The sequence below is a fragment of the Sorex fumeus genome, unplaced genomic scaffold (genome assembly GCF_029834395.1).
Source record: "Sorex fumeus unplaced genomic scaffold, SorFum_2.1 ptg000143l, whole genome shotgun sequence".
Taxonomy (NCBI): domain Eukaryota; kingdom Metazoa; phylum Chordata; class Mammalia; order Eulipotyphla; family Soricidae; genus Sorex; species Sorex fumeus.
Genome location: NW_026606200.1, coordinates 2,259,890 through 2,284,339, shown reverse-complemented (window position 1 = coordinate 2,284,339; position 24,450 = coordinate 2,259,890). Strand labels below are relative to the sequence as shown.

General features: G+C 61.5%; 2 protein-coding genes across 6 annotated transcripts in view; both read right to left on the bottom strand.

Moving 5' to 3' along the window:
- Positions 1–1,966: 1,966 nt before the first annotated feature.
- Positions 1,967–4,647, bottom strand: LOC130016012 (gastrula zinc finger protein XlCGF49.1). Of its 4 annotated transcripts, none has more exons than XM_056106767.1 (2): positions 4,577–4,647; positions 1,967–2,618 (listed from the first exon to the last, which is right to left on the bottom strand). In XM_056106767.1, exon 2 carries the CDS (start codon positions 2,588–2,590, stop codon positions 1,979–1,981), a length of 612 nt encoding a protein of 203 aa, XP_055962742.1. In that variant the 5' UTR covers positions 2,591–2,618; positions 4,577–4,647; the 3' UTR covers positions 1,967–1,978. The 4 variants fall into 4 exon arrangements, with proteins under 4 accessions (XP_055962742.1, XP_055962740.1, XP_055962743.1 ...); XM_056106765.1 differs by lacking the exon at positions 4,577–4,647 and adding an exon at positions 4,418–4,570; XM_056106768.1 differs by lacking the exon at positions 4,577–4,647 and adding an exon at positions 4,178–4,202.
- A 7,430-nt stretch (positions 4,648–12,077) lies between these two features.
- The window catches only part of ZNF775 (zinc finger protein 775), a 40,998-nt gene continuing 28,625 nt past the window's right edge, over positions 12,078–24,450 (bottom strand). The window contains exons 1-3 of one of the 2 annotated variants that reach the window (XM_056106755.1): positions 20,118–20,213; positions 16,442–16,522; positions 12,079–14,013 (exon numbers count right to left, since the gene is read on the bottom strand). In XM_056106755.1, the coding sequence (XP_055962730.1) occupies positions 12,554–14,013; positions 16,442–16,472 (1,491 nt within the window). In that variant the 5' untranslated portion in view covers positions 16,473–16,522; positions 20,118–20,213 and the 3' untranslated portion in view covers positions 12,079–12,553. Of the gene's footprint in view, positions 14,014–16,441; positions 16,523–20,117; positions 20,214–24,450 lie in introns of those variants that run through there. The other variant, XM_056106756.1, reaches the window with a different exon arrangement.

Below are 24,450 nucleotides of genomic sequence, written 5' to 3'. Positions count from 1 at the left end.
AGAATCTCTGTCAGAGTTTTAGAGAGTTTCAACCCCCCAGCGCTAAGAACCATTGTCCGGGCCAGAAGCGGAGCCTGCGCCTGGGGGAGGGACAGCCCATTGTACACTCCATCCTCTGGGGCGGGACTTCCTGTCTCTGTGGGGTCCAGCAGCCACAGTCAGAACGGGGTCATCCCAGACAAGAAACCGCTCCCCCCCGCAAGTCCTGGGGCTTGTCCGCCCGTTCCAGGGACCTGCTCCATATCCGGGCTCCATGCGGTTCCCTCTGCCAAGGCAGGTCTTCTCGGGGGGCGTGTCCTGGGGCTGGGGTGCTGGGCTGGTCCCCGTGGGTCCCAGGTCCTGCTGGTCCTGCATCTGTTCATGGAACCAAGAGACCGGGCTCAGGGCCAGGAGACTCTGCAGTCACGAGGGGGTGGTCAGTCGTGGGTGCTTAGGGGGCCCAGCCCTCTGCCCCCACTCCCCCAAGTGCTTGGAATGACCGCAGTCACGGGCAGGACACTTTGGTGACCGGCTCCAGAGCTCCCCAATCGCATTGTGGGGTAGGGACCTCCCAGGAGAGGCCGCCAGCAGGGCCCCCAAGACACAGCGAGGGCAGTGAGCCTGACCTCCCACACGGTGGGTGCCACGCCCCCTCCAAGGATCCCAGCCCACCTGGCTAGAGCCAAGTCCTCCAAGGCGCCTTTCCCAGCCCTCTCTGGGCAGATGGAGACTTTGGGGGAACCCCCACCAGAAGGAAGCCTGGCACTAAGAGGGTTGGGGCAGGGAAGGGAATGGGGCAAACAGGACCCCCTTTCCCATTCTCCTCCAGCAGAGGACCCCCATGCCTCTGAGCCTCAACTCCAAATCAGGCTCCGGGGCAAGTCCAAGCCCCACTCCTTTCTGCCTGCTCTTGCTCAGAGAATACCAGGGGATCTTCCGGGACACAGAACCTTTGGGGAAGCAGGTGGGCTGCCTCAGGGCTGGGTTTTAGGGCCGTGCACCCCACCAGCAGGTTTCAGTTCCCTGCTCTGCAGGAATGCAGGAGGTCTGCCAGCACCCCCCAGACCAGGCAATCCAAGCACTCCCACCGGATCCTCCAGCCCCTGCACCGGGCCTGCCAGCTAGGACCTCCCTGCCTCTGGCAGCCACAGAGACCCCAGAGGAAAGGACTGGTCCCGGCAGTCTGTGCATCTCGAGATGTGAATTCAGCCCGCAGACCCAGCTGGGGGGATCTGGGTCACCAGCCCCGCCCCTGCCTGTGGGTCTAGTTCCAGCCGAGCTGGCTGCAGTGCGCTGGACTTTGGAGCTGGGCCCGGCAGAAAGCCCTCAACCCACTCCATTTCCTTTCCCCCATCAACAACCCGGGCTAACCCTGCCTGCCGACCTCCACCTCGGGGTGCAGGTTACTGGCGGCTCCCACGAGTGAATAGGTGGGAACTGTCTTTACAGCGTGTCCCCAGGGACAGACCCCAGCGCGGTGTGAGAACCTCAGGAACGGGGCAACGTGTGCGCACGCCCCACCCACCACCCACCCCACTCGAGGCACTGTGCTTCTGTGGGATGTCCCTTCCCGGTTCCCCCGCACCCTCGCGGTGTGAGTCCCACACCGACAGGTCTGCACGGCGGGTCTGAAGCACCTTCCCAAGGTAGAGAACGTGCCGGAGCTCGGAGAGTTTGGGGGTGCGCGGAACGGGGGCAGGGACTGTCGGGGTGCTTCCCGGACACTCTGGGGACGAAGACCCAGTAAGGATCCTGGGCCAGGGCCACCCCGTCCCTCCCATCTCCCCCCTCCCCGCCCCCCAGTTCTCACCTCCTGTTCTCACCTGCTCTAGGCGAGACAGAGACCCCGCGTGGGGCACCCCCCCGACGGCGCGCGGGAGAGAAAAGGGAGGAGACGGCCGGCTCCTCCAGGAACCCCGGGGCGGGCCGTCCGGGTCTGGGGTCGGGGGGTGTCCCGTGGAGAACGGGGTGCGCGGGGCGGGGGGCGCGGCGCGGGGCGTCAGAGCACGCGGCCCAGGTGCGCGCCCTGCCCGTCGGGGCCGTGGCCGTGGCCGCGCTGGTGCGTCTTGAGCGAGCCCTCGCGCGCGAAGCTCTTGCCGCAGCGCGCGCAGAAGTAGGGGCGCCGCTCCCCGAAGACGCCGGGGCGCCGGGGGTGCGGCGCGGGCATGCGCGCGTGCGTGCGCTGGTGGTTGAGCAGGAACCGCGGCTCTCGGAAGCAGCGGCCGCACTGCGCGCACTGGTGCGGCTTCTCGCCGCTGTGGATGCGCTGGTGCGTGAGCAGGTTCTGCTTGAGGCTGAAGCAGCGGCCGCACTCGGCGCAGGCGAACGGCCGCTCCCCGGTGTGCGTGCGCTGGTGCACCTCCAGGTTGTGCTTCACGCTGAAGGCCTTGCCGCACTCGGGGCACACGAAGGCGGCCGCGCGGCCCGCCCCGGCGTGCAGCTTCTGGTGCCGCACCAAGCTGGGCTGCTGCGGGAACGTCTGGCCGCACAGCGGGCAGCGGTGCGGCGGCTCCTCGGCCGGGTGGTGGATGACCAGGCCTCGCTCGTCGCCCAGGCCCTCCTCCCCGTCCCCCGCCGGGGACCCGCCCCCGGAGGGCACCAGCTCGGTCATGGGCACGTCCAGCGGCGATCAGCAGCCCCTGCGGCGGCACAAGCAGAGAGAGGAGTCGGTGCGGGGCCCCGCGGGACAGCCCGGCCCCGGCCCTCCGCGGTCCCTCTGCCTCCGCTGCCCCGACCCTGCCCCTCTTTCAGGACCTTGGCAAGCGCCCCCTTCTCCAGAGGCCTTCCCTGATCCCACCAGCACCCCGGACCCCCTCCACCACCATCCTGGCCCCCTTCCCACTCCGCTCACCACCGCTGCAAAGGGCCGTAGGGGACAACGCCGCGCGCTACGCGGTCCCCAACACGAAGCCCTTTGCTTCCCGCACGCCAACGCGCTCACGCGTGCGCGCAGCCCCGGCCGGACACCTGTGGGTGAGCCTGGGCGACCCGCCCCCGCCGTTATCCTGCTGCAAGGAGTTGCTCTCTCCCACCCGATTCTCAAGGACAGGCTGAGGGAGGCAAGGGCGGGCCCCGGGGTTGAAAGATACTTTGGCAAAACTTGAACAAAACCAACCCTGTGCTTGAAAGTGACCTGCTCCACACAGAAGGCAACAGTTCTCTGTCGATCAAAACCAGGCCGTGCCTGGGGGGGTTGGCCACCCCCGCCCCCGCCCGCCCCCAGCCAGAATGTGCGCCCCCGATTGCTACTTTGGGCAACACCCCCAGAAAAGCCAGGTGCGGAGCGCAAGACCCCAGCGCTCCAAAGGCCCCTCGCCCCAGGCTCTGTAGTCCTGGCAAATCAACTGCTCCCATTGCCCTCGGGGAGGCCTGGGGAACGGGCTGTGCTCCCTGGCCCCCCGCTGCACAGATGGGGAAACTGAGGCTCGGTGAAGTCATCACTCTCGTCCAAGGTCACGAAGTAAAGGTGAACCAGGGTTAGGCTTAAAGCTTAATGGCTCTTCTAGGGGTCCCAGCTGCTCTAGGAGTAAATGCCCCTCAAAGCACCCACGCACACCCCCAAAAACAACACCCCCGGCCACCCCAGGGCCTTCAGGTCCCAACGGGTCACTGCTCAGGGGTGTCCTGGGGCGGGGGGCCCTCAAGTCTGCTCCCGAGCACAGAGGAGCGAGTCCCCCGCAGCCCCTCCCCTCTGGGACCAGCGGGCTGTCCCCCACCTGCAGGCTGGTCCACCCCACTTCCGGTCTCACGCTGCGCCGCCGGACTCAGTGGGTCTGGCTGCGGGGGTGGGGGGGCTCCGCCGTCCCCGCCCCCAGCCCCCTCTCACGCCCTCACCCCTGGGAAGAGGACAAGCCCCACTCACTGGGCCCCACCCTGCCACCTCGCCCAGGCCCCCCCGCCGCCTGTCCACTGCTCGCGGCTGCACCCCTGCCCACCGCCCCACCCCACCCCGCGGTGCCGAGGCCGCGGAGCCCTCGCGCTCCCCCACCTCATCCCCCACTCACACCCCAGGCTGCGCCCCCTTTAGCTCCGGGCTGCAGCAGGGAATCTCTCCGCTAGGGTCTGCGCTGCCCCCCACCCCCCGCAAATACGGTAAGTCTCCCGCAGCGACCCCTGCACCCCCGCCCCCAGAGAGCCGCCTCCCGGCCGCTGTCCGCCCCAGACCGCCGCGTCCCTGCACAGAGCGGACCCCACCCACCCGGGCCCGGCCAGCAGCGCCGCCAACTCCAGGGGCCGGGGCGACCCTGCAGAAAGGGGGGGAAACTGCGTCGCAACCCCACCCCCCACGGAAAAACGTCGGCCTCCCACCCCGCGGCCTGCCGCCAGGCATCCCACCCTGCCGCCAGCCCCGGCGCCCCCCGCCCCCCGGGAACCAGTGCCACCCGCCCCGAGCCCCCGCGGCGCCCCCCGGGGCGAGCACGCCACGCCGGATAAATACGCAATTGAGTCGCGGCGCTCCCCGCTCCGGGAAAGGGTCTGCGCCGCTCCCGGCAAATACGGTAGCGCCCGCAGTGACCCGCCCCCCAGGGTCCGGCTCGGGCCTCGGTAAATACGGTAACCTCCGCCGCGGCCCGGCCCGGCCCAGCCCGGGACTCACGTGGCGCCGCCTCCGTCTCCGCCGCAGCGCCGCAGTCGCCCGCGTCGCCGCGCACAGACGCACAGCAGCCCCGTGAGGCGGGGAGGTCTAACGCCGCACCCGCGGGCGCGCCCCCCGCGCCCAGCCGCCAGCGGGGCCCCCCGGGCACTGGGAGCCTGGCCCTCGCCTTCGCGCTTCACCCCTGGCCAGGGCCACTGGGACTCAGGGAGGCCTCGGTGGTGGGGGGCTGGGGATAACAGCCTTCCCTTGCAATAGAAAGAAGGGGCGACTCTCCAGGCTGGGGGGGGGGTGGGATGGGGATGGGGGGAGAGACCCCCAGGGAAGGGAGAGCCAGAAAGCGCCCCGGAGCTGCTTGGCCCAAGCCCACCCCCGCTGTCTGACCGGGTCATGCCCCCCCCATCCCAGGTACATCACCCTTAAAACTGAACCCAACCCCGTGGAGCCAGACACCCCATAAAAGCCACTTCTAACACCTAGGGACAGCTGCGGCTGTGCCCAAGGTTGGATTCGCCTTGGGGCCAGCAGTAATTACAGCAGGCACCTACGCGTTCCTGGGGGGTGCAGCCCTTTCCCACCCATTAACTCCTGGGAGCCGCCAATAACTGCCAATAACCCGCACCCCAAGGTCGGCAGGCGTGATTAGCCCGGGTTATAGATGGGAAAAGGAACATGAAATGAGCTTTCTGCCCACCTAGCTCCAACGTCCAGCGCACTGCAGCCGGCTCGGCTGGACCTAGACCCACAGGCAGGGGCGGGGCTGGTGACCCAGATCCCCCCAGCTGGGTCTGCGTCCTGAATTCACATCTGGAGATGCACAGACTGCCCGGAACAGCCCTTTCCTCTGGGGTCTCTGTGGCTGCCAGAGGTAGGGAGTGTCCAGCAGGCAGGCCCTGAGCAGAGGATCTGGTGGGAGTGCTGGGATTGCCCAACCTGGTCTGGGGGTCGCTGGCAGACCTCCTGCATTCCTGCAGAGCAGGGAACTGAAACCTGCTGGTGGGGTGCTCGGGCCCTAAAATCAGCCCTTGTTCCACCCCCTGAGGCAGCCCACCTGCTTCCCCAAAGGTTCTGTGATGGGTCTGTGTGTCCCGGAAGGTCCCCTGGGGTCTGCCAGCCCCTGTCAGCCAGCTTGTCCTTGAGCTCTGGGATGTCTCCCAGGCACATGAACTTCCTGAGTTACACACTCGAGGAGATTGTGGGGGCCAGGGAGAGGATTGCGGCAGAAGAGGCCTCAGTGGACATGGGACCTTCTGACCTCCAGTGAGCCCCCCTCCCAGGAGCTGTGGCGAGGGAGCGGCCCCTGAGCTGTTGTCACCCCTCCAGAGTCACACCCATCCTCGCCACAGGGTTTTCATCAATCAGGTCTCCTAGGGGTCACCCACCATTTTTAGCAGCATCTTCGAGGTAGGATGTGCCAAGACAGAACTTAGACTGGGAGCCAGGGGGTGCAGATACCGCCCAGAAACGTTCCCCTCCCCGCACCTCAAGACTCAGCTGGTGGAGGCCTGGGCAACCCTGTCCTCTGCCCTGGCTGGATTTCTGCTGAGTCACCTGGTTTTCCCTCTTTTCTGCGCGCGCGCGCGCGCGCGCGCGCGCACACACACACACACACACACACACACACACACACACACACACACACACACACACAATGGCCCAGAAACCAGCTGACCCATGGCCCTGTCCGGGCTCCTGCACCGCACCCCCACCCAGGAACACTCCAGCTGCAGGACCGTGGAGTCCCCTGGACAGCTGAGCCCACTGACCCTGCAGGTACTGGGACGCCCACACCGCCCGCCCCCCTACCCAGGGGTGCACCGCCAAGGCCCACACTCAGCTGGAGTCACCTACCCAGCTCCTGGGCTCCCCAACACCCCGCCGGCCGTGCTGGCTTCAGACTGGACCTCAGCAGACCTGTGAGAGCAGGGGACTCTCGGCAACTGTCTCCCAGCCCCCAGGGGGGTCACTGCTGCGCGCATGAGCTCACCACCACAAGGCCAGCGAGGGGCGGACACCGGGTCACAGCCCGGGAGAAGTGGGGCTCAGGTGGCAAGATCTGATGTGCTCTGAAGTTCTCTTTATTTCGGGTTTAAAACCCAGATGGGACCTGGACGTCAGGACAGCCGGCTTTCAGCAGGCTCAGTTCTGGGGTGCCTACAGGTGCACCCCATTTTGTCACACTTGGAGGGACATGTGATGGTGGTGTGAGTGTGTGTGTGTGTGTGTGTTTGCTTTTCCTAACCCCCTCCACCGGCAAAAAGATTGCAGGTCGCCCAAGGCTTGGGTGATGGTTCACATCTTTAGCAATTTTTTCATTTGATTTCATTTCATCATCCTGTTAATCGTCGATTGCCTCGAGCAGGCCCCAGTAACGTCTCTTTCATCCTAGCCCTGAGATTATATTCACGGCTCTTTAGGAGAATGAGACCCATCATTGTTACTGGTATCTGGCATATTGGGTACGCCACGGGGAGTTTGCCAGACTCTGCCCTGTGGGCAGGCTACATTCGATAGCCTGCAAGTTTGTCCAAAGTAGGAATGAGGTAATAAGATGTCTTCGGGTGCCGGAGCCCGGGTCGGGGCAGGGAGGAAAGCTCGACCTGCTCCCCTCCAAGGGGTCCCGGCGAGGGACACCCAGGTGCGGGGGCAAAAGACTGCACTGTTCTCGTCCGGGATCTGGATTTTATAGTCTCTAAAGATAAAATCTTTAGCAATAAAGTATTTTTTAATTCAAGTATGTACGGTAGGGCGTTTGCCTTGCGCGCAGCCGGCTGGCCCAGTCAAGCCGGGTTCGATTCCACCGCCCCTCTCGGAGAGCCCGGCAAGCTACCGAGAGTATCTCGCCCGCACAGCAAAGCCTGGCAAGCTACTCGTGACGTATTCAATATGCCAAACACAGTAACAACAAGTCTCAAAATGGAGACGTTACTGGGCCCGCTCGAGCAAATTGATGAACAACGGGAGCACCATGCTACCGTGCTTTAATGTACATCTAGTAGGCAGAATGCTACTGCACGCTTAAACTGGGGTCTGGGGGAAATGTGGGTCTTATAGGCACCGGGAATAAAAGGCCACACCATGGCCCACTTTCTCGTGGTCTGGAAATGAATTCACAGTCTGTCCAGGGTGGCTTGTCATCCCGTTGGGGCCACCGCGGAAACCCTTCTCCCTTTCCTTCTGCTCCTGCAAACTGCACTGTGCGAGCAGCCACACACAGGTCCCTGAAGCGGCTGACAAGGCTGAGCACGTGCCGTGTGCATCAGTGAGTGATCCCAAGTCTGCAGGGGCCAAGCTAGTGCTCCCCCAGAATTACGTGGCTCTACCCAGTATCCCCACAAAGGCGCCTCCAGATTGGGGGAGGGGCGGGGCTGGGAGACATTTCTAGTTTCTTTTGTCGCTAGCAGGGAACATTGGTTCTAGCTCTGGACCATCTAAAGGCTGTGTCCAGGGGCTGGAGAGATAGCACAGTGGGTAGGGCGTTTGCCTTGCACGCTGCCGACCTGGGTTCGATTCCCAGCATCCCATATGGTCCCCTGAGCACTGCCAGGGGTAATTCCTGAGTGCAGAGCCAGGAGTAACCCCTGTGCATTGCCGGGTGTGAGCCAAAAAGCAAAAATAAATAAATAAATAAAATAAAGGCTGTGTCCAGTGATCTAAACCTCATGACAATCATATCGTATTTCATTCCATTCGAGCCGCTGCCGCATTCCCGGTGTTCACTTGCCTCCCGTGGCCAGTGTAGGGGCAACGTCAGACCGATGTCTTCAACACTGAAAGTTTGCCCTGGGCGGGGATGTCTCGAGCCCTGCTCCCTCCAGATCTGTGTGCGGAATATGGAAGATGATTGCTTCTTTTCTTCTTCTTTTTTTTGGTTTTTGTTTTCATTTTTGTTTTTAAGCCACAGCAGCAGTGCTCAGGGAGCACTCCTGGTGGGGTGGGGGGGGGACTCTATGGGATGCCGAGGATCGAACCCAGGTCAGCCACATGCAAGGCATTCTCCCTGCTGTGCTATCTTCTGGTACTCTTCTTTACTTCGTTTTGGTTTTAGGACCTCACCTGCGGGTGCTCGGGGGTCACTCCTGACACTGCTTCGGGGACCCTGCGGTGCCAGGTTTTGAACTTGAGTCCTCAAGGTGCCAGAGCCTGTGCTCCAGTCCTTTGCACCATCTCCATGTCAGGAGCCCGAGAGTTTCCAGTTCACCCAGCAGACCTCCTGCCAGCTGCCATTTCTGCTCTACCAGCTGCCCCCTCCTTACGAACATACTTTTGGGGGGGCACACCCAGCTGTGCACAGGACTTACTCCTGGCTTTGTGCTCAGAGATTACTCCTGGTTCCTGGCGGGACTCAGGGAACCATAAGGGGTCCTGGGGATCGAATCCCAGTCAGCTCTGTGCAAGACCAGTGCCCTGCTGTCCTCTCGCCGACCCAGTGAGGGCATTCTCGTCAGGGTCTCGCTTTGCCAAACCCAAACCACTGGACAAGAAAGGAGAGGCCCCCGGCTGGAGCGATAGCACAGTGGGTAGGGCGTTTGCCTTGCACGCGGCCAACCCAAGTTCAATTCCCAGCATCCCATGTGGTCCCCGAGCACCGCCAGGAGTAATTCCTGAGTGCAGAAACAGGAGTAACCCCTGTGCATCGCTGGGTGTGACCCAAAAGAAAGCAAAAAAGAAAAGAGGCCCCGAAGCAATCACACTCCCTCCTCCCTCTCGCCAGCGCTGTCAGACCTGAGGTCTACTGCTCCCATGGCTGCCCCAGGAGTGTCCCTCAAGGACAGCCCCCTTGCTAGCTGACCGGAAGCACTGCCCTTTGCCAGGGCAAACATGTTCTGAGGAGAGAAGTAGGTGGTTTTCCATAGCTGCCAGCCCGCTCCCAACAAAGGGGCAGCCAAACTCGCGCACTCCCCTGGCCCGACCGTGCTCCTTCGCTGGGTCTCTCTGGCCACGGGCAGAAGGTTGGCGCTCCGAGATCTTATCTGACTAGTGACCACTTTCCGTCCCTAGTCACCTCCTCACTCAGCTCGCTCAGGGCCCCTTGGGGTGGGAACCGCTGGGTCTGTCCGTCTTCCTAAACCATCTCTGGCCTCGTTTTATGATTTTTAAAATGAACAGGAGAGGCTGGAGAGAAGTACAAGGCTTTGCCTTGGAAAGGCAGAAGGTGCTTTCCTTGCACACAGCTGACCCCAGTTCAAACCCTCTACACCACATATGGCCCCCTGAGCACCCACTAGGAGTGAGCCCTGAGCACAGATCTAGGCATGAGCTCTGAGCACCACCAAGTGTGTCCCAAAAGCCAAAACAGTCACATTGGGGCTGGTCAGGGCACTTGCCTCGCATGCTGCCGACCCTAGTATTACCTGGCTCCCAAGTGACCAGAGAGTAACCCCCAAGCACAGAACCAGTTATAACCCCTAAACCACCACATGTGACTCAACCCACCAAAAAAGGATAGAAATACCATGGGGGGGGGCAGGGAGACGCTGCAGTTTGGGCATCTGCCTTCCACACACCACTGCTTGTGGCCCCTAAAACAAAACATAGTAATAAAAGTAAATAGCACTGCCCTCCCGTTGTTCATGGATTTGCTCGAGCGGGCCCAGTAACGTCTCCATTGTGGGACTTGTTGTTACTGTGTTTGGCATATCGAATACGTCACGGGGAGCTTGCCAGGCTTTGTCGTGTGGAATAATAAAAGTAATGGGAATAAAAGCAAAGTTGCCCAAGTCAGGCCGCCACTGGAGAGAACTGGGCGAGGTGGAAGTGCCCCTTGTCTCATCTGGTGGACTCTGGCCCACCTTCTTTCCTGCGGCTCTGACAGCATCAGGAAACCTGCCCCAGCTGTGCTGTGTTTGACCGACGTTCGTGAGCACCAGGGCACAGATCCTAGATCTCACGTGCCCCCAGATTCATATACGGGCCCCCCACGATAGCCTGGAGAGCGGGGCTTTGTAGGAGGGAGATAGCGGGTCCTCCAGGCAGCTCAGACACTGGACAGCTGTCGTTCCCGCCTCCCTGCCCCTCCCAGCTCTGAGGACACAGAAGATGGCAGCCGTCAGCACCTCGGGATGTGGGTCCTCGCCGGGCCCCGAACCCACAGCTTGGACCCCCAAGTCTGTCAATCTAAGCTCCCGGTGTGTGCTAAGGCGGCAGGAGCACGGCTGTGCTGCGTGACCTGGCCCGCGGGCTCTGCACACCCGTCCTCCATCCTCTGACGGACCCAGAACACAGGGGGTCCATTCTTGAGTTTTGTTTTGTTTTGTTTTTTTCTTTTTGGGTCACGCCCAGCAATGCACAGGAGTTATTCCTGGCTCTGCACTCAGGAATTACTCCTGGCAGTGCTTGAGGGACCCTATGGGATGCTGGGAATCGAACCCGGGTCGGCCATGTGCAAGGCAAACGCCCTGCCTGCTGTGCTATCGCTCCAGCCCCTCTTGAGAACTTCTCGCCTGAGGTCTGGTGATGTCCCCCTCTCGGCCTGCTTGCTTTGCTCATTAAACCATTCCTAGAAGACACAGCTGCCGTCCAAAAGCCCCCTCCCAACCCCTCTGCTGCCCGCCTACACTGATGCCACAGGGGCCCAGGGCTTCTGCAGGTCTGTTCTTGCCCCAGGGGGTCCCTAGTGCAGAGGTGGTACTCTGGGAAGTGTTCCTGGAGATGGTAACCTTGCTAGAGTTGGTTTCAGGAACTGCAGCATCCGACAGTGGCAAAGTGTAAAGGCCGTGACTGGGGAGGGGTGGGCAGGTCCTTGATTAGCCCCTGGCTCTCTGCCTCTCCGAGGGGCCAGGCTGGGGGCACGACCTGCGGGGTGCCCTGGAGCTGCTGGGCCAGAGAAGCGCCAAGGAGACCCTCCTGCGTTCGCTCCCTTCCCACACCGGAACCGGGGCACCGGGTAAGCTGAACCCATCACGGCTCCACCACTGGGGCTGGATGACCCGACAGTGGTGTACAGTCTGGGCTAGGAGTGCAGAATCTGGGGTGCCCAGCAGAGCACCCCGAGAAGGAAGCACATAAAGAGTGGGGGCTGGGGGTGGCAGCGGGTACAGTGCCGTCATGCTGGGGTCCTCCTTCCCTCCCACCTCGTGACCCAGCCCAAGGAACCCATCCCCTCTGCAATTCTCTCCCTTCTGTGGGATCACACCAAAGTCACGGGCCTGGGCTGGACCCTGGGGCCTGCAGTCAGCTCCTTGGAAGGACCTGAGGGGTGGCCTTGAGGGTGACAGAGGCTGAGGGGTGAGACCGAAGTGTCTTGGAGCAGAGAGCAACCCCCAGCCCCCCAGCAAGCACACCTGGAGCTCAGGACAAGGAGGTGCTAGAGTGAGGAGGCCCGTTTGTCTTGCGGGTGGCTGGGTGGAGGTTGCAGGCATCCCAGGTGGTCTCCTGGGTACCACCAGGCGTGATTCCTGAGTGCAGCGCCAGGAGGCCCCCTGAGCAGCGCTGGGTGTGGCCCGGAAACAAACCAGGACAAGGAGGCGGAGATGGACACAGTCCTTCATTGTTCCTCCACAACACCCCAGGGATGGGACCCCCCTGCCAGGGCCCTACGGCAGTCTGGGAGCACCCGTACTCGGCCCCCAACGTCACAGGCCCCCCAGAGCAGCACCTAGACAGTGGGGTCCGGAGAGGTGAGACCAAAGAACCTTCCTTCCTTCCTGTTTATGCTTGACCGCCACAAGCCTGACACTGCCCGGTCCCTGCTGGCTTCCGGCCTGTAGCACCAAGGAGCCAGGGGGACTCTCCCTGCGCGAGAGTGATGGACCAGCAGCCGGTGGTCCCGCCCAAGGGTGCAGCTGGACCAAATCACACAGCTAGGACAGGGGATCAGCCTCGGCACTCCCGGGCCCTCCTGCCGTGCCCGGTGGGGAAACGTCTGGATTCCGTCCTTGGGTCCTTTGGCCTCAGGGAAACGCCTTCTGCTGGCACCTCCAGGGGCACCCGGGTCCGCCACTGTGCAGGATCGTGGCCCAGGCGCACCCGCGGCGCGGGCTAGAGCGCAGGGTCCTTGGCGGCGGGCGCGGGCAGCCCCCGGTGCGTGCGCTGGTGCTTGAGCAGGTGCTGCTTCTGGCTGAAGCCGCGGCCGCAAAGCGCGCACTGGTAGGGCCGCTCGCCCGTGTGGTTGCGCCGGTGCCGCGTGAGGTTGGGCTTCTGGCTGAAGCGGCGGCCGCACTCGGGGCACGGGTAGGGCCGCTCGCCCGTGTGGATGCGCTGGTGGATGGTGAGCGCCGACCACCACGAGAAGCTCTTGCCGCACTCGTTGCAGATGAACTGGCGCGGCTCGCCGGGCGCCCCGCGCGCGCGGCCCCACAGCGCGTCCCCGGGGTTCCGGGCGCGCGGGGGGCCGTCGTGTGGCGAGGCGGGCGCGGCCGCGGGGTCCGGGGCGGCGGCGGCGGCGGAGGCGGCGTTGTGGTGGGCGCGCAGGTGGGCCCGCAGCGCCGCGCGGCTGGGGCAGCTCTGGCCGCAGCTGGCGCAGTGCGCGGCCTGCGCGGCCGGCTGGTGCGTGCGCTGGTGCTTGAGCAGATGCTGCTTCTGGCGGAACCGGCGCCCGCAGTGGGCGCAGGGGTGCGGCCGCTCGCCCGTGTGGTTGCGCAGGTGCCGCGTGAGGTTGGGCTTCTGGCTGAAGCGGCGGCCGCACTCGGGGCACGCGTAGGGCCGCTCGCCCGTGTGGATGCGCTGGTGGATGTTGAGCGAGGACCACCAGGTGAAGCTCTTGCCGCACTCGTTGCAGATGAACTGGCGCGGCTCGCCGGGCGCCCCGCGCGCGGGGTCGTCGGGCCGCGCCCCCGGGGGCCGCCACCAGCCCGGGCCCAGCCCCAGCCAGGCCCAGGCGGCGCGACCCCGCAGGCGGCAGCCCCGCGGCGGCGCGGGCGCGGGCGCGGGCGGCGCGCGCGCGTGGGCGCGCAGGTGCACGCGCAGGCCCAGCTGGTGGCGGAAGCTGCGCTGGCACTCGGGACACGCGAGCGTGGCGGGTCGCGCGTGCGTCTTCTGGTGCTTGAGCAGGTGCTGCTTCTGGCTGAAGCGCCGCGCGCACTCGGGGCAGCGGAACGGCCGCTCGCCCGTGTGGTGGCGCTGGTGGCGCGCCAGGTTGGGCTTCTGGCTGAAGCCGCGGCCGCACTTGGCACAGCGGTACGGCTTCTCGCCCGTGTGCGTGCGCCGGTGGATCTTGAGCGACGACCACCAGCTGAAGCGCTTCCCGCAGTCCAGGCACGCGAAGTGGCCCTCGCCCGCCGCCAGGGCCGCCCCCGCCGCCGGCTCGGCCCGCGGGCTCCACCGCGGCGCCCCGGCCTCCTCCTGCGCCCCCAGCGCGCGGGGCTTGCCCACCAGGCCCGGGCACGGCGGGCGGCCCCGGCCCCGAGGCTGCCGGCAGATGTTCTCCTTATCCCTCTCGGCCGGCGGGGGCAGCGGCCACTCGGCCTTCTCCTGCTTGATCCTCATCGTCGGTCCAGCTCCTGCCGAGGCAAAGGGAGGACGGACAGTCACTCACGGCAAGGGGACGCCTGGAAGGACAGCAGCACCCCGGGGGAGGAGGGCTGAAAAGGGGCGAAGAGGAAAGGGGAGGGATGGGGTGGCGGAAGGAGGAGAGGCAGAGGGGCAGTGAGATGGGCCCAGACGCCGTCCGGGTCTGGATGGTAAACGGAGGAATCCTCCAACCCAGAACGCGAGCAGAAAGTGAACTACCCGGAGGCATCGTGGTCCCTCTGAGAGGGGGGTTGTGCTGGGACCCGGGCCAGCGTCCGGGAGGCTAAGCCCGGATCCCCACCATCCGGGACTCCCAGGGGACCCAGCCTGGCACAGAACACCTCATCTGCGTGAACCTTGCTGTCTGTACCTCGTCTTCCCCCACGATAAAGGAGGCAGGAAATTCTCGGCAGCCTTGTGGGGCACCTGGCCCAGTGCCGGGGACACACCGCTGCCAGCCCCTTACATGGGCGCAGGTCTGCACGATGCCCTTGCCCTGTCTCCTGCCATGAGACCTGGTGGTAATGAGGCAGGAGAGACAGGACGGTGGGCAGGGTGCTTGCCTTGCATATAGCTGACTGGGGTTCGATCCCCGGCACCCCACATCATCATCCCCCAAGCACCACCAAGAGTAATTCTTGAGCACCGCCAGGTGTGGCCCAAAAACCAATGAGTGGTTCGAATCAGGCCAGAGAGAGGGCGCCAAGGGCTAGCTCACTGGCTTCACGATAAGAGGCCAGATGCGATCCCCTGAGCCCCTCAGGGAGTGACCCCATGCAATGACCCAGCAGCAGCCAGCTGTGGCCTAAAAACAAACCCCAAGAGATGAAAAACTGCAAATTTCATGTGTAACCCAAATGAAAGAAAACTTGACAGAGAAATAAAACTTGCTCCGCAGAGACGTGCTCTGGGTGACCTGAGACCCTCAGAAGAGTTCGCCCCGGGCCAGGGCTGAGGAAGTGGCTGCCCGGGCTCCCCAGAAGCCTCTGCAGGCAGGAAACCCTCCACTCACTCTGACCCGGATCAACCAGCCTTTGGAAGAAGGACCCTTCCAAGGGAGCCGTTGCCAGAGGCTCACTGATGACGGGAGCGGCAGCAGCGCCCGTCTAAGCCACAGTGCAAGCTTGCAGGGCAGTGGCCGACCACCTCCCACCCAGCACGGTTCCACACAGCCCCAGAACACCAGCTTCCACCCCTGCCTGCCCATACCGTGGAACTGGGGCCCTTTCCATCCTCCTCCTGCAGATCTGGGAAGGATTCTCTGCTCAAGCTGGGCTCTGGGGTCCCAGGGTGAGGTGGGATGGGAACACGCAGCCAGGAACAGGTTCTGGGGGTAAGCGCCTGCTCTCAGGCCTCGCGCACCCCCGTCTGCTCAGGCCACAGTTGCTGTGCCATCCAGATCCCCCCTGGCTGCCCTGTGACCAGGCTGGGAAATGCCACAGTCGTCAAGGCGTCCCGGCCCGGAGCAGGGCAGCTGGGTGGGGAGAAGCTTCCGGGGACCCTCAGGGACCCAGCTGACACCGACCGTGCCTGCCGTGCCTGGCCAGGTGCACACCGCCCCAATCACAGCCCAAGGACTAGCGCTGGGCCACGCAAGTCCCCTGCCACGCAACTGACACGCTGCGCAGGCCCACAAGTGTGAAAAGATTGAAAACCATTGGTCTTCGGGGAGGGCTGCATGCACGTGTGTATGCAAGCGTGTGTGTGCATGTTGTGTGCGTGCATGTGTGTGTGCATGCATATGTATGTGTGTGTGTGCGTGTGTGTGGTCACTGACCTGGCAAGTCACGAGCTGAGTTTGGCGTCCCTGGTCTTAGGGGAGGAGTGCATGTGTGTGTGTGTGTACGTGTATGTGTGTGCATGTGTGTGTGTGCGTGTGTGTGGTTTCTGACCTGGCAAGTCACAGGCTGGGCTTGGTGCCCCTGGTCTTAGGGGAGGAGTGCATGTGCATGTGGGTGTGTGTGCGCGTGTGCATGTGTGTGTGTGTGCGTGTGCACACACGTGTGTGTGCATGTGTGTGCGTGTGTGGTTTCAGACCTGGCAAGTCATGGGCTGGGCTTGGTGCCCCTGGTCTCGAGGGGGAGATGCATGTGCATGTGAGGGATGTGTGTGTGTGTGTGTGTGTGTGCATGTTTGTGCGTGCGTGCGTGTGCGCGTGTGCGCGTGTGTGTGTGTGTGTGTGTGTGTGTGTGTGTGTGTGTGTGTGTGTGTTCTGACCTGGCAAGTCACGGGCTGGGCTTGGTGCCCGGTGGTTTTTCTCAGTTTTCTCGTTTTCTGCCCTTCAGTGTCCGTCCCAGCCAGAACCCCTGCACCTGCAGCGCGGGGACAGCAGAGAGACCCGGACCCAGGCTCAGCCCTCAGTTCAGCCCCGAGACCGGAGGAGCCGCTGGCTCGGCTCTGTCTCCCGCCCTCTCTCACCTGTGTTGGCGCCATGCAGGCCACTGTCCATGGCGGGGGGACCACCCGCAGCATCCGCCCTGCAGCTGTCAGTCCTGCTGTCTGGGGAGAGAGAGGAGGAAGGAGAGAGTCGGCCTGGGGCCGGCAAATGGGGCTTCGGTCCCCTGCCCACCCTGAGAATCTCTCCCCTCCAGGACCTCACCAGAAACGTGCTGCCCCGTGCCCACCCCGGTGGCCCCGGCCCTTCCCCTCCAGGTCCAGCTGGTCTCTGGACACAGCTGGGACGTGAGCCCCGCAGGCAGCTGTGGCCTTGACAAACCAACTGTGGCTGCAGCAGATGTCAAGGCTGGGGGCGGGGACGCAGGGAGGGTGACGAGGAGAGACTCGGGGATCAGAGTAGAGCTGGTCGAGTGGCAGCACGGTGGGAAAGGGGCTGGCCTTGCACATGGCCGTCCGGGTTCTATCCCCGGTGCCCCATCTGGTCCCCTGAGCACTGCCAGGAGTGATCCCTGAGCCCAGAGCCAGGAGTAGCCCCAGAGCACTGCCAGGTGTGGCCAAACAAAGGCGCCAGGCCCAGGGCAGAGGCCGGGCAGGGATGCACCCAAGTCCCCTTCCTCCCTGCAGCCCCAGGCCGCCTCCTGCCGGGCCCTGAACCCACCCAGCCCACCTGGGGCAGGAAGGCAGAAACTGGCCCTCATGTTCCAGCAGTGGTTGGGGACACATGCTGGTCACCAGGAGCTAAAGGGGGGCAGCTCCTAAGCCCAGAACCAAAGCGCCACCCACCCCCAAACAGTCACCCGGAGTGCGTCACCAAGTAGCACATGCAGATCAGCCGCCAACAAGTGCTTTACAGAGTTATCAGAAGGCCAGAGTCAGTCCAGCCTGTCCCCAGCACTGCCCTGGGCCCACCGTGCCTACTTATGCCCAGCACTGGGCTCCCCAGTACCCTCCGAACAACTTCCAAAGGACCCCCGTCCCTCCAGACCCTCATCTTCCACTCCTTGGCCATCCACACCCCTGGGATCCATTTTCCAGGTCTCCATCCTGCAGGCCCCGGGACCAGCCTATGGACAGCCCCCCTCAACTCAGTCGCCCGCCCCCCCCAGTTCCATATCTGACCCCTGACTCTGCCCCCCTCCAGCATACGTGCCCCACACGTGTCCCTCACCCTAGCACATCTTCCTCCAGCCCCACCTTCCACCCTACACCAGGAGCCCCCCAGGGTGGGGGCCCCCCACGCACCCCATCCTGGAAGAGCTCCCGATTCAGCTGACAGACACATCACCCCCCGCAGAATCCCAGGAGCTCGGCAAAGGTTAAGAAAGGTTCCCGCTAAGAATGAGGAAGATGATGTTGGGGCGACATCCTGCCTGGGGTCTCCCACCCAGATACTCCTGCCGTCAGAAACCTGGGATCCTTCCGCTTACCACTCACTACATGGACAAATGGACCACTCAGGCCTCCTTTGCCTGGGGCCCCCCAGCCTCTAGGGAGGTTCTTGAGGGAGACCGGGTAGATCTCCAGGTCTCAGGACCTGTGACTAGCACAGAGCAGGAGTCCTCACAGCCCAGGCCAGGTGGCCCAGGACAGCTATGCTCAGGGCTCACCACTCCCTTGGGGAACTGTCACCTCCCTCACCTCAGCCCCAAACAGACCACCACCAACCAGAACTCCAATCTTCCTTAAAGTTACCATCTTGAACAGGTTACTACTTTGCTTGAAATACCTCGGTGGGTCCCCAACAACTTTTGGATTGAGCTAAAAATTTCTTGGCAAGAGAGTTTAAAATCCAGGGGCCAGGGGCTAGAGTGATAGCACAGCAGGTAGGGCGTTTGCCTTGCACGCGGCTGACCCGAGTTCAATTCCTAGCATCCCATATGGTCCCCTGAGCACCGCCAGGGGTAATTGCTGATTGCATGAGCCAGGAATAACCCCTGTGCACCACCAGGGATGACCTAAAAAGCAAAAATAAATAAATAAATAAATAAAATAAAATCCAGGGGCCAGAGCTAGAGAGCAGTGGGGAAGGCATCTGCTTGGCATACAGCTGACCAGGGTTCAATCCCCGGCATCCAATAGGGAACCCGGAGCACCACCAGGACTAATTCCTAAGTGACGAACCAGGAGTAACCTCTGAGCATTTCTGGGTGTGCCTCACCCCCCCCCAAAAAAAAAAACAACTAAAAACAAACAAACCCAACCTCTGCTCACCCTTCTGGGTAGTGCAGATGTGCGTGTGGGTCAGCCTTCTCCCATGCCCCCATTCCACCCGCCCACCCTGATCTGGGGTCACTTTGACCAGGAAGCCCCCATGGGTACACCAGGTTCCATCAGGGGTCCTGTGAGCAGCCACCCGACCCCAGGCCACCTACATAGTATAATAATTTATGTCAGCAAGACTGACATCTTAAGGGGCTGGAGCAATAGCACAGTGGGTAGGGCGTTTACCTTGCACGTGGCCGACCCAGGTTCGACTCCAGCATCCCATATGGTCTCCTGAGCACCGCCAGGATTAACGTCAGTGCATCACCCAGTGTGACCTCCCCCATCCCCAAATAAAAAAGATGACATCTTTTTTTTTCCTTTTTGGGTAACACCCGGCGATGCACAGGGGTTACTCCTGGCTCTGCACTCAGGAATCACTCCTGGCGGATGCTGGGAATCGAAGCCGGGTCGGCCGCATGCAAGGCAAACGTCCTACCCGCTGTGCTATCACTCCAGCCCCAAGACTGACATCTTAAGCTACAGCACTTCTCTCTCACATGCCCCAAGTAAACCATATGTAAAAATTTTAACAAGGGAACATTAAAATTTAAACCCCAAAGAGACTGCCAGTGTGAAATCACACAACTTTAGAACGGAAGGCGTCAAGCGCTCTCTAATCTCTTCATCTCACAGATGAACACAGACACACACCCCAACACCCCAAGAGGAACCTAAGTGGGGCCTGGGTGTCACCACCTCTAGCGCGTGGGTCACACTGACTGTCAGCTCCACCTGCCCAAAACCCACTCAGGGCTCCATCCTGCCCGTCCCCACACCTTTAACGTGAAAGCCCTTGCAGCCTGCACACCCAGCCAGATCTGGGATCCTGTGCCCATTTCTCTGGAGTGGAGAGGGCTGCTCTCATGACTCTCCTGAAGGGAGATGCCACACCAACACACACACACACACACACACACACACACACACACACACACACACACACACACACACCCTCTTGTGGGCTTCCCTTTCATTGTTCACACCCCCATCCTTCATCTCACTCATTTTGTCATTTATTAAGCACCTACTACGTGCCACTCTGCGGCCAGCACTGGCCTTCCAGAATCTCAGTGTTTCGGGGAGACTGACACAAGCCCCTGGACATCCCGAACGTGGGGTCGGGGCACCGGCTGCAGCTCGCCCCCTCGGGTGGACAGTCCCCCCCTCCCACCCTCGCCTCCCAGTTCCTCCCACTCTCCTGCCCCCCCCCACTCCGGCTCCCCACCCCGACCCTCCCCACGCACGACCCGGCTCCTTCTCCCCTATGGGCTGTAGAGAGGGTGGGCGGGGGGTGGGGCGGGGGGACCCCCGAGGCCCCCCAAGGCCGCCCTGCAGCCGGAGACTGGGTGGAGGCAGCGCGGGAGGGCACGGCCCGCACCCTCCGCCCGCCCCTCCCCGCCCGCGTTCGGAGGGAGGGGACGGGAATAAATACCTTGACTTTGTGGCTAAGGTTAACGGGAACTGCACCCCGGGGCGCCTTGGGCACCGGGCTCCCGGGCCCCGCCAGTCCCGGGGCAGGCGGGGCGGGACCGGGGCCCTGATTGGACGGCGCGCCTGGGCCGTCTCGGGGGCCGCCCCGCGCTCTGATTGGCTGTTCCCCTCAGATGACCAGCCCGGCCCTATCGGAGAAGCTCGCGGGGCGGCCCCTTTGTTCTCCGGAGCCAATAGCCGGGGTGGGCGGGCCGACCTCGCCTCCCGCGGGCCTGGCGCGGCCCGGGCCGGCGGGGAGGGGAAGGGGCAGCGGGTGGTCCCGCGGCGCGCGCCCCCCGCAGCCCCGCCGCGACACCTGGGAGCCAGCCAGGCCGGGGCTGACGCCCGTGACGCTTCCTACGCGCACACGCGACTGCGCGTGGAGACTTGGCGGTGGCGTCGGGCGCGTGCTTCAGCGCCTCTTGCTCTTGCAAAGGGGGTGCAGCATAGCTAGGGAGAGACGCCGCCGCCCCCCACCCCTCCACCCCTGCTCGGCGAGGCACCCAATGGGCACGTGGGCACCGGCCCCTTCCCCCACCTTTCCCGTGAAAGTCCTTGCAGCCTGCACAGATCCCAGCCAGATCTGGGATCCTGTGCCCCACTCTCTGGAGTGGAGGGGGTTAACGGGAACTGCACGGCCTTGCATGTAGCCAAGTACCCGATGCCCGCTCTGCACTTGGGAATCACTCCTGGCTGTGCCAGGGATCGCACCCGGGGCGGCACGGCAGACACCCTCGCGGTCCCCAGCCACCGGGACTCTCTCCCAACCGTTGAACTTTCGAGTTGAGGAAACAGCTGACTGACAAAGTTAAGATCCTGGGTGGACTTAGTTCACTTAAGTGGAATTGCCTTCCCCATCAGTGGGTCAAAGCAGTCGGGGCGTCCCAGTCTGTTCCAGGGAAACTTTTGGAAAGAGAATTTTCTTGTCTACCCATCCAGATTGGAAGAAAAATGCCCCTGTATGTGCATGAAGTCCCTCCCGTTCCATCATCCTCTAGGGTGGCTCCCGCTGGCAGGATTCTCTCAGAGCTGCTCATACACCGCCTGGGTTTTTTTTTTTTTTTGGGGGGGGCAGGTGCTGGTCAGGCCACAAGCCTTATCCTAAACATGCATCCACCAACGTTCAAACAGCTCTTTAACTTCCTCATACTAGAAGCCAAGATTCCCCTGGGCCGTTCTTATAAAAGATGCTTTTCTGAACTTTGACTTAGTCATGTGTGCAAAAAGGAGTTGGCTGGTTACATACAAAAAGTTGACTGGAGTTTTGGAGGACCCTAACTGGTTCAAGAGAAATGTTTGCAAAGTGGAAAGCCTTAAGACAGTAGCCAGAGAGATGCTCAAAGGAGTGTATGTCTTAACATGTGTGAGGCCTCAAGCTTGATCCCCAGCATCACCATGGCCTTTTCAGCACTGCTGGGTGTGACCCTAGTGGCCCCTAAGCACTTCCTGGTATGACCTTAGTGGTCCTGGCCATCACTGGCAATACACACACACACACACACACACACACACACACACACACACCACATGCACACACACATTGTGCTATCTACACGGAGACCAGGTACAGACTAGAAAGTCTCATACATCTCTTCGTTTTCGAGCACCCAGTGAGACTCATTAGAGGACAGGAAATTTCAGCATCCTGGTTCCAAATCTGCATTGCCTCCACTCTCTGTGACCCAGAGTGAAGGATTCCTCCATATATTTCATGACCAAGGGCAAGTCAGAGGTTGAAAGAGGGGAGCGTGCTTGGGATCCTATTTCTATTAAACAACAAAAAAAATCAATAAAGAACAAGGTGGGGTGAAGAGGCAGTCACGTATCTGCATGCACCAAGGATGTCCTCAAACGCTATGGTAAAAAGGACTTCCATATGAACAGAAACAAAGTGTTTCTGCACCGTTGAAGATGTTTGTCACTGCAGAATTAATAAAGCTGTGCACAGCATACCCCCCACACACACACCCCGCAGAGCCCTGACCCTCCAATCCGGACAGTTCTTCCCTCCAGACTGCTGACAGCACTGTCCCTGGTGTCCCAGGGGCCCTGGAAGGAATCGCTGCCAAGATCACTCTGTTCCTCTTTAACAACCCCTTACCCACCGCCCAACAGGCACTTCTATAGATTTCCCTGACCTTCAGACTCTTGACTTTTCTGCCCAAAAAAAGAGTGGGTAAAAGGGTACCAGAAAAGACAACACAGGGCTGGAGTGATAGCACAGCAGGTAGGGCGTTTGTCTTGCATACAGCCGACCCAGGTTCGATTTCCAGCATCCCATATGGTCCACCGAGCACTGCCAGGAGTAATTCTTGAGTGCAGAGCCAGGAGTAACCCCTGTGCATCACTGGGTATGACCAAAAAAAAAAAAAAGAAAAGACAACACAACCACATTTCCCCATGGCCAGGCCATTTGCTTTCAGAGCGATGAGCTTCCAAACTCCGGAGCCATGGGCAGACTCCTCACTCTCACCCTTTCACTCAGCGCCCCGACACAAGCTGAGAATGTCATGACTACCTGTCCCCCACTCCCTACCCAGCATTTCTGGACCTCTGCCGACTTTTCTGCCCCTATCCCCCCAAAACCCTGCCAAAAAGGAAAGAAAAGAAAACCTACATCATTCCCCTTCCTTGAATCTCTGGCCTCCTGAAGACTGAGGTTTCTTGAGCCAATGCCCACACACCGGCTTTGAAAAACAAGCTGCCATCAACCACTAGCTCTTGAAGTACCCCCCCCCCCAAGCCCATAAATCAAGAGGAAGCTTTGAAGCCACCACTTTCATCCTACACACCCCAGGCCCCACCCACCTCTGCCCCTTGCATGCTTCGTGCACACAGACACCCTCAGCTTCGGCCTCTCTGTAGGGCTGGCTCTGAGCTCTGTGAACCTGTTGGCAGCTCCTCCTGCATTTAAAATTCTCTTCTTGGCAAAGGGCAGCGGCGGTATATTCCAGTCGCCCAATAAACACACACACACACACACACACACACACACACACACAAACACACAGGATGGTGGTGATGTAGCAGTGAAAGCCTGGAGAGGGGTGAAAAGCACCCATGAGGGCTTTGGGGTGGTGATTGGTGTCCCGGTGATGGTGGCTGAAGTGGCTGAATCTGCCAGTCTGAGTCAGGCGAGAATTTGAATGTCCTTGAGCAAATGTTTCACTTGCACTCAGGTTGAGTACCCGCACCAACACCAGGATTAGCCGAGATCCTTTTCGGTGAACTTCTTGGCAAGTTACAAGAGTAAAGGGTGGGGCCAGAGAGATAGTACAGTGGGTAGGGCATTTGCCTTGCCTGCAGCCAACTCAAGTTTGATCCCCGGCACCTCCAGGAGTGATTCCTGAGTGCAGAGCCAGGAGTAAGCCCTGAGCACCACTGCGTGGGACAAAACAAACAAAAAGTAAACTAAAAGAATAAAGTGTAATGCTTATTATGCACCAAACTGTACGAGGTGTTAAAACTGTGCAGAAATCATTAAAGTGGGGCTGGAGAAGGGCTGGAGCGATAGCACAGTGGGTAGGGCGTTTGCCTTGCACGCAGCTGACCCATGTGTTCTGGTGTTTGGGTGTTCGATTCCCAGCATCCCATATGGTCCCCCTGAGCACCTCCAGGAGTAATTCCTGAGTGTAGATCACAGATCACAGATCACAGATCATCCTGTTATTCATCGATTGCCTCGAGCAGGCCCCAGTAACGTCTCCTTCATCCTAGCCCTGAGATTATATTCAAGGCTCTTTAGGAGAATGAGACCCATCATTGTTACTGGTATTTGGCATATTGGGTACGCCACGGGGAGTTTGCCAGACTCTGCCGTGTGGGCAGGCTACATTCAGTAGCCTGCCAGTTTGTCAAAGTAGGAATGAGATGTCATAATAAGATGTCGCGTGGCTGCAAAAGCGGCCACGCGGTTCTGGGAGCTGGTTTTTATAGTCTCTGAATCTTGGCCGCTGATGGGATTACACAGCACCAGGGGGCCAGTTGGTGGGTGTGACCCCCGCCTACTGGAATTTGGAGGATCTGGGTGGAGGATGCTCGGCCCCAATCCGAGTAGGCTTGGAGATCTCGGCCCCAGAACCCACGTGGCTTTGTCCCTCTGCCGGCACCTTCAGGTGTGCGGAGAGTGGTCCCTTGGAGGGGAGCGGGTTGAGCTTTCCTCCCCGCCCTGACCAGGGCCCCGGCAGCCGAAGACCTCCAGGACCAGCCACCACCTGAGTGTAGAGCCAGGAGTAATCCCTGGACATTGCCGGGCGTGACCCAAAGAGCCAAAAAAAAAAAAAAAAAAGAGGAAA

What these genes read in the sequence shown, in the direction of transcription:
- LOC130016012 (XM_056106767.1), bottom strand. Translation starts at nt 2,590, where the DNA reads ATGACCGAGCTGGTGCCCTCCGGGGGCGGGTCCCCGGCGGGGGACGGG.